The sequence below is a fragment of the Salvia splendens genome, chromosome 5 (assembly GCF_004379255.2).
Source record: "Salvia splendens isolate huo1 chromosome 5, SspV2, whole genome shotgun sequence".
Lineage (NCBI taxonomy): Eukaryota > Viridiplantae > Streptophyta > Magnoliopsida > Lamiales > Lamiaceae > Salvia > Salvia splendens.
In genome coordinates, this window is record NC_056036.1 from 2,512,306 (window position 1) to 2,524,653 (window position 12,348).

The following is a 12,348-nucleotide window of genomic DNA, read 5'->3' on the forward strand; positions in this document are numbered from 1 at the left end:
TATATAAATTATACTAGTAGTAAGTTATTGTAAATAAAAAATATAATATTTATGTATAAAAATAAATAATTTCATAGTATTATTTTTAAAAAGTAATGTGGCAAAATAATATTATACACAAAGATATATGAATAAATATAAATTAAAAACATATATTTAGTAAATACTCCTAGTATATAATCAAATAGTAGTAAACTTTAAGTATAATTAATCACATATTCATAATATACATATATACGTATTATACAAATAATAATAAAACTATCAGAGCGATACATAAATAAAGTGGATGATAATTAAATATCATAATTAGTATTACTAATTATATTGCTATTAAACACGAATTATTAGTTTATATATATAAAATATTTCGTGTTTAACATATAAAAATAACTTATGTTCATGTTATTACCAAGAAGTCCTTGTGATGTAGTGGTAGAATTGTTAGTAAGTTCACCGGGAGGTCTTGAATTCGATTCCTATCAAGGCCAAAATTTTTTAAAATTTTTTTGAAAAGCATTTAAACCGGTTTCCGGTTCCCGGTCAGATCGGTCCGGCCGGCCGGTTTCGGCGGTTCATGGCGGCTCAACATGTCACTGGTTTTATAGGGCTAACCGGACTGGACCACTTACCGGTTCGCGACCGAACTGATCGAACCGGCCGCCTGTCCGGTCCGATTTTTAAAACATTGATTATACCTGTATGGCTGTATCGCATGATACTGGCATTAATTAAATTGTTCAGAAAATTCAAATAATTGTGTCACAAGTAATGAACGACAAATGCTCATAAAAATGATCAAATTTGTCAACTCCTAGTCCATCCCGCAACTTAAAAATTAGCTGAAACAGTTATAAAGTTTATTTTATTTTCAATTATTCCGTACTGAAAAAATTCAGTTGCCTAGCTACATGTAATATATTATTCATATTTCAACTAAACAATTTCGTTTTCAAACAAATTTTATGATTTATTTGCTACAATTTGCCATATAACAGAGTACTCCAAAAAATAAAATAAAAAGAGAAAAGAGACAATATTAATAGTGTTTTGAAAAAGTCCACAGAAAAAGTTTTCTTCATCAGCTTATTATATAAAAATATGAATATATATAGACCAATGGGAAGAGAGCAACTCATTTCTAATTTATCACTGCATCATCATCACCACATTCCCTTCCTCTCCCCTTCCCAGAAACCCTCACACTCCCAAAAATCCATCTCTCTCTCAAACCCTAGAGACAGAGAATGGGAAACTGCTGCCCTCAACCTGTTTCCAATAACAACACCAGACCCCCAAGCCCAGGTATATCCACACACACACACACAATTAATCGTATGATTGTATCTATTTATTAATTTAAACAGTTGTTTTTTCAGCCAACGACGAACCTCCGCCGCCGCCCGATCGAGCTGCGGCGGCGATTCCGCCTAGCGGCGAGATCCAAACTCCGAATCTGAAAATGTTCCCCTTCGACGAGCTGAAAAGTGCCACGAGGAATTTTCGGCCGGACACGGTGCTCGGAGAGGGAGGCTTCGGGAGGGTTTTCAAAGGATATATCGACGAGAAAACCCTAGCGCCGTCGCGCGTCGGGGTAGGAATGCCCGTCGCCGTCAAGAAATCCAATCCCGACAGCGAACAAGGCCTCAAGGAATGGCAGGTACATACCTTCATCCAATTATTAATATTGTTAGTATTTTCGTTTAACCGGGGCCACGTGTAATATATCGGCAATCGCAAAAAAGGAAGAAAAACCCCTCGGCCAATTTCAAGCGACTTTTATGGTAGAGACTTAAGTCCATCGTTGTCGTCACTTGTCGTCGTCGTCACTTGTTGTGTCCACCTTGAGAGTCACTAATATAATTATTTTTGACTTAGCTGAAATTTATTGATAATTCGGTTAGTGCATGTAACATGTGGCTATTTATGTAAAATTAAAAGCTAATAGTACTAGTAATTTCATTCGATGATTGTTGCTATATAACTATATTTACTAGTTTTAGCATAGTTAATGAATCCATAAGTCAACACCTAATTTCCTTCGTGTTTCATTAAATAAGGGCTCTCTTAGCTGGACAGTTTGATCAGATTGACCAATTAATACATTTTAAAATTGCTTATTTCATCCCATTCCAGATATTTTTCGATTTTTTTTTTCTTAAATTTACATATTTTATTATTGTTTATTGGTGCAGGCTGAGGTCAAATTCTTGGGAAAATTCAGCCATCCTAATCTTGTGAAATTGTTGGGTTATTGTTGGGAGGAAAGGCGGTTTCTCCTTGTTTATGAATACATGCAGAGGGGAAGCTTAGAAAGTCACCTATTCAGAAGTAATAATCCACTATTTAATTTTCAATTTTATTTGATAATATTGATTTATTTATGATTTTGGAGATTAATTAATTAATTAATTTCAGAGGGAGGTGAGCAAATTCCATGGGATATTAGGATTAAAATAGCTACAGGAGCAGCAAGAGGATTAGCAGTCTTGCACTCTACTGAAAAAACAGTCATTTATAGAGATTTCAAGGCCTCCAACATTTTACTCGATGGGGTAATTAACACGACATTTTCTATATATATAATACGCTTGTTTTAATTAATTTAGATTTTTATTAAATTTATGAGTGAGTTGCTAGACAAAACATAATCCCACAACTTAAAAAATTGCTGGAAAATCATGAACTTTTAACATCGTTCGCAATTATTAGACAAAATATTCAGGTTGTCTACATGCGTGTGTCAAATCGGTTATGTGACTAAGTATGTGTTAAGGGTATTGTCGAATCGAAAGATTCTGAATATATTTATTTTGATTGAGATATAAATACCAAATATCAGTTGTCTCGTCATATCCGATTTCACAAATCAAAGCCCTTGTAAAAATTGCAAAAAATGTTAAACTTTATGATTTTGAAGTAGAATTTAACCAAGATTCATAATTTTCGAATAATTTATCCCAAATCTTTGTATATTTCTAATTAGCCTATAATTATTATTTTCAGGAATTCAATGCAAAGCTTTCCGACTTTGGGCTTGCTAAATTAGGACCAGTGGATGGCAATTCACATGTAACAACCAAGGTTGTGGGCACTTATGGCTATGCTGCACCTGAGTATATAGCTACAGGTAGCCTCAATTTTCTTAAATTAAATTTTTTGGCTTTACAAAAAATAATATTTTGCTCTAATTAATTTTTATATTATGATTTTCTTTCAGGGCATGTGTATGTGAAGAGTGATGTCTATGGTTTTGGGGTGGTGTTGTTGGAAATAATAACGGGCCTACGGGTCCTAGACCCGAACCGACCACCTGGGCAGATTAATTTGATTGATTGGGCCCGGCCCTCACTATCCAACAAAAAGAAACTCAAGAAATTAATGGATCCACGTCTCGAAGACGAGTACCCACCAAAGGCCGCATTTGCAACCGCGGAGCTCATACTAAAATGTATCGAGCAGGACCCAAAATGCCGGCCCGACATGGAGGAGGTTTTGCGAAATTTGGAAGAGATTGGCCGCATCAAAGGGAGGCCCAAGAAACAAAGAGGCCATCAACACCGGCTGCCGTCACCCCACCACCACCCAAGTGGCGGAGGTAGGGGTGGCGCCGCCCGACAAAATGGAAAGGCGACCCGGAGTTACTAGCGATTTTTTTTATGTCGGGCTGGACGTATAACATTGGCCTACATTTTTGGTGGCATTGGGCCCGAATTGGAGGCCTAGTATTTGATGTTGTGCTATTTGTAATTGTAGTGATTTATAATTATAATTAATCAATATCTTATACTAGCTGTTTGATTATTGAATGGTTTGATGGCCTATCCAACATATTGGTGAACAGAAATAATGCCACTTTATAAACAGAAATCTTTCATTTTGTGATTAAGTTTTTTTTACAAAAAAGTAGCAATTTATTCTATTGTGATACTAGTAAATCATACAAAATCAATAATGAATTATTAGTCGTTTTTAATTTATGCAAGCGTGCCCTAAAAAAAATCGTTTTAGTAAAAAGTGGCATTCTTCAATGATGGTTATTTCAAAATTTGGGGCTTGTTCATATAGAGAGAGGAAAAGTGTGGATAAATATAAATGAACATTATGAAATTAAACATTACTAAATCATACATAAATAGATAGGAAATGTAACACACATAAATCGCAATACAAATGTGTCCAAAGCACATAGATATTACAACACATGCATATATTACAAGATAGTAACAAGCGCATTGTAGGTAGGGGGAGTGTTTTAACACCACTTATTCCATCAAATCAAAACATGCTTCTTTACTTCCTTCCTTCTTCTTCTTCTTTTTCACATGGTTGGCCTCACATTGAGACGAGATGCCAGTTTCTGACCAAGAGACTTGTCCACCTGAGTCCACCACGTGATCCAAATCGCACGTATCTCGTGAGTGATCCTCGGATCCGATAACGCATCCACCCATCGCTTCACGTATCTATCCTGCCTGCAGCACCCAAAAATTAATTGTTCAGTCCTCCTCTAATGTTCTAAATAACCCAATCATATAGTATATTTAGACGCATACCTGTCCGGGGCCCACGAACGGTATCTCACTCCTGGCTCCTTAAAGTTATTCTCCTTCTCAATGCACACCTATCCATAAAACAATCAAACATTAAACCCATTCCCTCCATCCAGCCCGCCCCAATCCACTTAACGAGTATAGTTTCAAATACATACCCTTTCACGTCTCCCGGATATCACGGCAGAGGGCATAGGGTGCTTCTCCGCGTGGCGGCAAGGGTCATACTTTGAGGGGAAATAATTCACCTATACATCAAAAAAAAGGTAAATAAAATAATTATACATATATAAAATAAATTGAATATTGGATTAGGATTAGGATTAGGATTAGACCTCCTCATCCCTGTGCATGAAGTTCATAGCGCCATCATGGTGATTGTTGTGATGGGGGCATTTTGGGGCATTCACAGGCAACATCAAGTGATTAGGGCCAAGCCTATGCCTCTGCGTATCACCGTAGGCGAAAGTCCGGCACTGAAGCATCTTATCATTGGAGAAGAAAATCCCGGGCACTATCGACGAAGGGTTGAAGGCGAGCTGCTCGTTCTCCGCGAAGAAGTTGTCGATGTTCTTGTTCAGAACCATCCTCCCCACCGGCTGCAGCGGTATGATATCCTCCGGCCACGTCAGCGTCACGTCGAGTGGGTCAAAGTCAAACTTGTCCTCGTCCGCCGGGTCCATGATCTGGATGAAGAGCTTCCACTCCGGGAAGTTCCCCGCGGTGATGGAGTCGTACAGGTCCTTGGTGGCGTGGCTGTGGTTCTCGCCTCCTATTCGCTTCGCCTCTTCCTCCGAGAGGCACTTGATGCCGCAGGTCGGCTTCCAGTGGAACTTCACGTAGCTCACCTGGATACACGAAAAAATAATCATAATAGTAATAAATAATTAAAGTGGATAATAATAATAATAATAAAAGTATGAGTTGGGAAGAGACCTTTCCGGCCTTGTTGATGAGGGTGAAGGTGTGGACGCCGAAGCCCTCCATGTGGCGGTAGTCCTGGGGGATGCCGTAGTCATCGAAGAAGAAGGTGAAGGTGTTGAGGCTCTCGGGGATGTGGGAGAAGAAGTCGAGGTACCGCCACGTCTCCTGGATGTGGGACTTGGGGTTGGGCTTCATGGCGTGGATGAGGTCGGGGAACTTCATCCCGTCTCGGATGAAGAAGACGGGGATGTTGTTCCCGACCATGTCAAAGTTGCCCTCGCGGGTGTAGAACTTGATGGCGAACCCGCGGGGGTCGCGGAGGGTCTCAGGGCTGCCGCGCTCGTGGATGACCGTGGAGAAGCGGATGATGAGAGGCGTCTGGACGCCCGGGGCGCGGAGGAAGTCCGCGCACGTCAGGTGGGACACGTCGTGGGTCACCTCGAAGAAGCCCTTGGCGCTCGCCCCTCGGGCGTGGACCACACGCTCCGGGATCCTCTCCCGGGCGAAGTTGGCTACCTTTTCTACCAAATGGTAGTCTTCTAGAAGGATTGGTCCTGTCCATGTATACAAGGATACAAACAATTGCAATTAAATACAAATAAGGACACAACCCAAGATTTACAAGAATACGATGGACCACCTCCAAATAATACTATCAGTTTTTTTTTTATTTAAATCCGGCTTCAGAATTTTTGTTTCGACTTTGATATATTGAAGATCGGTTAATATTTCAGCTTACAATTGAGTATATGCTATGATACCATAGTAAAATTCAAGAGATTTTATTCTTGCATAAGAGATTTATATACTAATAATTTCTTACTAAGATCCATGTTGAGCTTCATTAATTGAGGACAGACGACGATCGATGTTCTACACCAATTTAAAGACATGTGCAGTATTTAATTTTGCCGACAATAAATACAATGAGGATATATACCTCGACTGCCGACAGTGAGAGCATTGTTGTCATTCCAAACTGGATTTCCAGTGTTGGTAGTGGTGAAAGAAGTATTGAACGCACTTGAGGGACGGAACTGCACCACACCATCATCATCATCAAACACTAATAATTCGAAACAAAAATTGAACTAATTCTAAAAACAAATATTTAATACACACCTTGTAAGGATCCATGGATAGAGATAAGATGTTTCTCTCTAGTTTGATGGAGTGAGAAAGAGAGGGTATGATCGGACTGGCTTCTCATCATAGCACTATATAAAGGAATTCCACCCGCAATGATAATTGAGTGTCCCCACCAATTTTGTCACCAAAAATCTTATCCCTCACTGAATTATTTCAAGATATATTTAGATATTTTTCTTATCAATACCTACGAATATGATCCGAGTCATTAAAATATCGTAATATACGAGATGTGCTGTCATGAATTAAGATGCAATTAATCTTGTCGGTCCATTTGTGTATGTACCCAACAAATTTCCACACAAGACTACTATTCCTACAAGAATATTCTTGTACAGTTTTAGTAATATTATCAATTAGATAAAACAAACAGATGAAACTTTGAGTTAGACAGTAAATTTACTATTTAATTTCTTGCTACATTTTTAGGCTTGAAAGATGTATATAAGCACGGTGTTAGACCATGTTTGAATATCACTTGTGCATGTATTCTTGGTTGTGAAACAAACACACTAAACTACTTTATCTTATTTCAATTAATGTTGCATTTCAATAATGTCAACATCTAAAATTATCTAATATATGACTTATTATTAACATCATATGTTATCGTGACTCATTTATTCTGTCTCTCTCTCTCACGTTTTATTTATAGGATATTTGTTTGTAAATTTTCAAACTTAGCTAAAATTTGATTTTGCATATCATCTTTAAAATTTGTCTTTAAATTATTAAACTATTGATTTGCTATTATTTGGCAGTCAATCAAGAATGTAGCGTCGACCTGACTTGCTGACTTACTCGTGTGGAATTATTGGACGTCAATTAAAACGAGACTGTCGTATTATACTAAATTAATAATTTTATTTGTTATACTCTCTTCCATCGCGTGTCTTGTTTCTCATTTTTCTCTTCCATTTCTTTCTTTGTTAATATAAATTATAATTCAACAAATGAAATTATTTAGTATAATATAATACGATATCGTTTCGTTGCCTACAATGTGACAGCATCTTAGTTGACGTCTGATGGTGCCACGTGTGCAAGTTATCCCGTTATGCCAGATTAGATGTAATATAAGAACAATTATGTGTAGTGGGGTAATAATAATAATAATAATAATAATAATAATAATAATAATAATAATAATAATAATAATAATAATAATAATAATAATAATAATAATAATAATAATAATAATAATAATAATAATAATAATAATAATAATAATAATAATAATAATAATAATAATAATAATGCATGCAAGTGTATGTGTGGCGTGTGTGAGCCTCAAGTCCTCAATCACCAAACCAAATGTATTACACTTTCTCAAATGTCATTAGGTTACTATTTGAAACCCCATTAACTCAAAATGCAACCACACACCACTTAATGTGACTTAACTTATCTAGGCAGTTGGCATGTGGGTCGTGGTTGGCGGCCTCTTTTTCTCAATAGATAGAGATTGGGATTGAGATATTACATTATTTTTTTATTTTTTTATTGGATCATCACGTGGTGTGTTCCACTAGATGATTGAAATTTGGTAACAAACAAATTACATAAGTTAAAGTTTCCCATCACGTTGCTGAATTTTCCACACATTTGTCACGGATTGCGATCATACTATTTATATAGTACCCCTCCTAAATACATTTAAGTAAGATGGTACGTGTGATATACGCTAAAATAAACTTAATTATAAATACATATACATAGATAATATATACTACAAATTTATCACAATTTAAAGAATTTTAGTCAAAGTGTACTCTCTCTATCCCATACAAGTGAGACGTTTCTTTTTTTACCATTATTTTACGAAAATGATAGTAATAAATAGTTTTAGTGGAGAGAGAATAATATAGAAAAACCATGAAAATTTTTATGTTATAACAGATTAACTATTTTAGCATTTTATTGATATTTTATCTATTACTACTATTAAAATTCGTGAGCTTTAATCGCATCCACTCTTTTTAAGATCTAATGGTATACGATTTGGTCTTAATTATGGATTAGATACTTTATGCATTTTAACATGACTGGGGATATATCTATATGTTGGCCCATTCTTTATTTTTATTTTGTTTCCAAAAGTAAATATAGATTAAGAGATAGATACACCGAGGGAGTATCCAATAGAAAATTTCCAATTCCTAATATAATTGAAAAAAAAATCTCGTCATGTCTCAGTCGAGAACATCGTTCTCCTTTAATTTAGTCCATATATGTTAGCATTAACTTTTTTTTATTTTATTCATTTGAGCTAATTTTAATACCTTAAAATTAATAATACCATTACTTTTATAAATTACATAAAACTGAAATTATATTCATTATTTATATATTTATTTGAAGTTATAGAGAACAAAGAAAGTTGAGTTTTATTTTTATATAAATTTATACAAATATCAACTAGTTATAAGAAATTAGAATCAAATTAAATAGATAAAATGAATAAACTAATGTATTTGAGTTAAACGAGTACATTAATGGTACTGATCACATGAAATATATCAATGATATCTTAAATATTGATAACATGTAAATATGATCGATGAAGATTAATGAGAACTTGAAAATATAACAGATATCATACGCACTAGCTCCATCCCAAAAAAAAGTATTTTTATTTTTTATTACTCCCACTTTTTCATTGAAACTAGTCTTATTTCTATTTATAGAAACTTTTGCACCACATTTTCTCTTTATTTCTATTTTTTTATATAGAAAATGCTCAAATTACGAGGGTGAGCAACAAACCATGACTTTATACCATTTCTCTTTATTTTATACTTTATTTTTTTTCTCATAATTTATGAATTGTGTATTAAAGCTCGTGTTATCTAATAATTTATCGTTAAATATTGAACTCTCAAAAACTTGTATCAATTATGTATATGTACCTAGGGATGTCAATTTAGCCTGCAACCCGTGGGCTGGCCCGAATAGCCCGTCAAATTTATAGAGTTAGGGCTGAAAATTTTTAGCCCGATAAAATTACAGCCCGATTAGTCCGCACCTGATTAACCCGCAACCCGTTAGGGCCAGACCCGAAAACCCGATGGGCTGGACCAGAAACCCGATAAAATTTCTATTGTTCTATTTGTTTGACTCTAATTCGACACTTCATTGATTATTTTATAATATAGATTACTGAAAAAATAACTTTCCCTTTTTATATATTAAATATATAAATTATATATTAAGTTTTTTATTAATATAATAACAGATAAATGAATTAGAAACTTCAAATTCACTAAAAAAATATATTTAAATTTCTAAACATGCTTTAAAATTTCTTGATGTTTATGTTTTATTTTGCATAAATCTCAAATATTAGTATTTGATCATATTTATGTTTGAGTTTAAGCATATATCTCAAATTCATCATAATTAAATATTTTACATTTTATAAATATAACTAATTTTCACCATTATTTATCAGATTGATCACATGTTAATTTTATCGGTAGCAACCCGATTAACCCGATAGGCTAGCCCGAAACCCGAGCTTTTAGGGTTATGGTTGAACTTTTATAACTCAGAAAAATCACAACCCGATTAGCCCGCACCCGATTGACCCGCAACCCGAATAGGGTTGGCCCGAAACCCGATGGGCTGGCCCGATTGACATCCCTATATGTACCAATTGATAATTAGCAAGAATGTTCAACTCTCAAAACTTGTGGCAGTGCGTTTGTGGACCCATTGTTGTAATTAAGTGATCAAAGCACTTTACCAAAGAAAGCAACAAGACGAGATATTAGACAGGTACCTATCTCTACATTTGTTTATTTTATTTAATTTAGTCTGATGGCAAACACACGCCAAAACAAACACCACTTATAATTACTGGAGTAGTAATTTAAATGAAAAATCATAGTCTAGCTAGTTAATATTATCAATTAGTGAGTTATCGGATCATTTAAAATCACATGTTTTGACTAACGTTGATGATTTCTGTTTCAAATTAATTTATTTGCCAAAAGTAGGTGTATCCGAACTAGTTTATACGAGTTTAAATTTATATATTTGAGAACAGTCACTGTCAGAATTCCCTCAACATGTTTCATGCTATCAATTGCATGTGCTAGCTATATGGAGTATTTGTAGAGTAAAATGTAGTAGTAGAATTGTATAAAAACATTGGAAGATAGTTAAATGAAATAAAGGTAGAAAATGAATAACATGATAATTATAATTCATTTGAGGATTGAGAGGGAGAGATCATAAATTAGGATTAATATGACTAATATCATGGCTGGAGAATGAAATGTTAGTGATTTCAAATGCAATGACGATTATTCAAAATCTTGTGGGAATTGAGATTCAAAATAGAATGATAATTCCTGCAAATATGTCACTAGGCAAACACTACTATATTAAATGCATTATGAATAACTATTCCATTCTCACTTCCATCCTTGGAAAAAATATTGGTAGGCATTATGTTTATAAATTTTTTATGAAAAAAGTATTCGATCATTGATAGATATTTTTAATAAATTTAACGTGTGTTTTGTAGTATCTCAGTTTTTTTTCCATTTGAGCTAGACCTTATTGGCAAATCAACTTGGTTTTATTTTATAATTATGAAGTTAATATTTGAAAAATGAATTATTACTAAAAAACAAATAAAAAATCAATAATGCACAGCTCTAACACAATTAGAGGTAAAAAAAAAAGTCAATATCACGTGCCATTGTAATTGATGGTTTCTGATTTTTTTTCTAATCAAACAATATAATTAGGAAGACGATTTAAAAAAAACGATGTTTTTGGTGCTTTGTAACTATTCAACAACGAAAATTTTGCATTCTAGGAATTACTGTAATGTGTGAAATTGAAAGTCTATGGTCAAGGCTAAAATTTAAATAGGGAAAAGAGTTGGATTTGGTTAGAAAGAAGTCATTAGAGTTGAATCATAATATGATGATTGGGTTTTTATTTCTAGTTTGATGAATTGTATCAACATATATTACGATTGGATTTTTATTTCTAGTTTGATGAGTTGTATCAACATCGACTGCAATATTTTTAATAGAATAGTACTACGAACATATTCATAAATGCTTTATTTGATGCATTTCTTTTGGATACTAAATTTAAGAGAGTAAATTATGAAAGGATAAAGTAAGAGATTTTAAATGCGGTTGTTGTGTGAGAATATATTAAGCGGTTTTAACTTTTAACACATTGTTATAATTTAAATATGTTTCATGAATAATAATCAATTAAAAATGTTTTCCAAGTTCTTATTTCCGTACCGACATCGTTCCCTTGAGCAAAGTGATGTACACTAAAGAAAAATCTTAGCCAAGCCAATTTTTATCGGTCATTTGATAGAAATGTGAGTGTGCATTATTGTTACGTCGTAATTTTTATAGATAATAATTGATCAATTAATTAATAATATCTCTTAGTATTGATGATGTTTCAATGGAATTATTGCATGTGGACTCGGTGCGAATGGGCCCCATGTTATTACAGTGAATCGTCATAATCGTTCTAGATCTAAGTCGATTACATTTAATTGTGATTCGCAATTTTGAGATCAGAGGTACACGTGGCAAGATCACAATCAATTTGGATAGAATCCTAAACACTTGATAAGGATAAGAAATCATGACTTACCCTACTCATTATTTTAATTGCAATCTTCGACCATAATCAAATAAGGTAATCTTTATTGTTTTTTAATCAAAATATGTTTGAA

General features: G+C 34.1%; 2 protein-coding genes across 2 annotated transcripts; one reads left to right on the forward strand and one right to left on the reverse strand.

Moving 5' to 3' along the window:
• The first annotated feature begins 1,140 nt into the window (after nt 1–1,140).
• Nucleotides 1,141–3,809, forward strand: LOC121804474 (probable serine/threonine-protein kinase PIX13). Its single transcript, XM_042204028.1, has 6 exons — nt 1,141–1,305; nt 1,380–1,660; nt 2,196–2,331; nt 2,419–2,555; nt 3,007–3,130; nt 3,221–3,809. The coding sequence occupies exons 1-6, from the start codon at nt 1,248–1,250 to the stop codon at nt 3,646–3,648; spliced, it is 1,164 nt and encodes a 387-aa protein (XP_042059962.1). The 5' UTR covers nt 1,141–1,247; the 3' UTR covers nt 3,649–3,809.
• A 277-nt stretch (nt 3,810–4,086) lies between these two features.
• On the reverse strand, nt 4,087–6,726 carry LOC121803675 (catalase-like). Its single transcript, XM_042203310.1, has 7 exons — nt 6,600–6,726; nt 6,418–6,514; nt 5,490–6,031; nt 4,889–5,401; nt 4,712–4,801; nt 4,557–4,624; nt 4,087–4,475 (listed from the first exon to the last, which is right to left on the reverse strand). Exons 1-7 carry the CDS (start codon nt 6,612–6,614, stop codon nt 4,322–4,324), a joined length of 1,479 nt encoding a protein of 492 aa, XP_042059244.1. The 5' UTR covers nt 6,615–6,726; the 3' UTR covers nt 4,087–4,321.
• Nucleotides 6,727–12,348: the final 5,622 nt, after the last annotated feature.

Excerpts from the sequence above, each read along its gene's own strand:
- LOC121803675 (XM_042203310.1), bottom strand. Across the intron at positions 4,802-4,888 it reads TCATGCACAGGGATGAGGAG|GTGAATTATTTCCCCTCAAA; the intron begins GTCTAATCCTAA and ends TTTGATGTATAG. Across the intron at positions 4,625-4,711 it reads TATCCGGGAGACGTGAAAGG|GTGTGCATTGAGAAGGAGAA; the intron begins GTATGTATTTGA and ends TTTTATGGATAG.
- LOC121804474 (XM_042204028.1), top strand. The coding sequence starts at position 1,248 with ATGGGAAACTGCTGCCCTCAACCTGTTTCCAATAACAACACCAGACCC. Across the intron at positions 2,332-2,418 it reads AGAAAGTCACCTATTCAGAA|AGGGAGGTGAGCAAATTCCA; the intron begins GTAATAATCCAC and ends AATTAATTTCAG. Across the intron at positions 2,556-3,006 it reads CCAACATTTTACTCGATGGG|GAATTCAATGCAAAGCTTTC; the intron begins GTAATTAACACG and ends TATTATTTTCAG.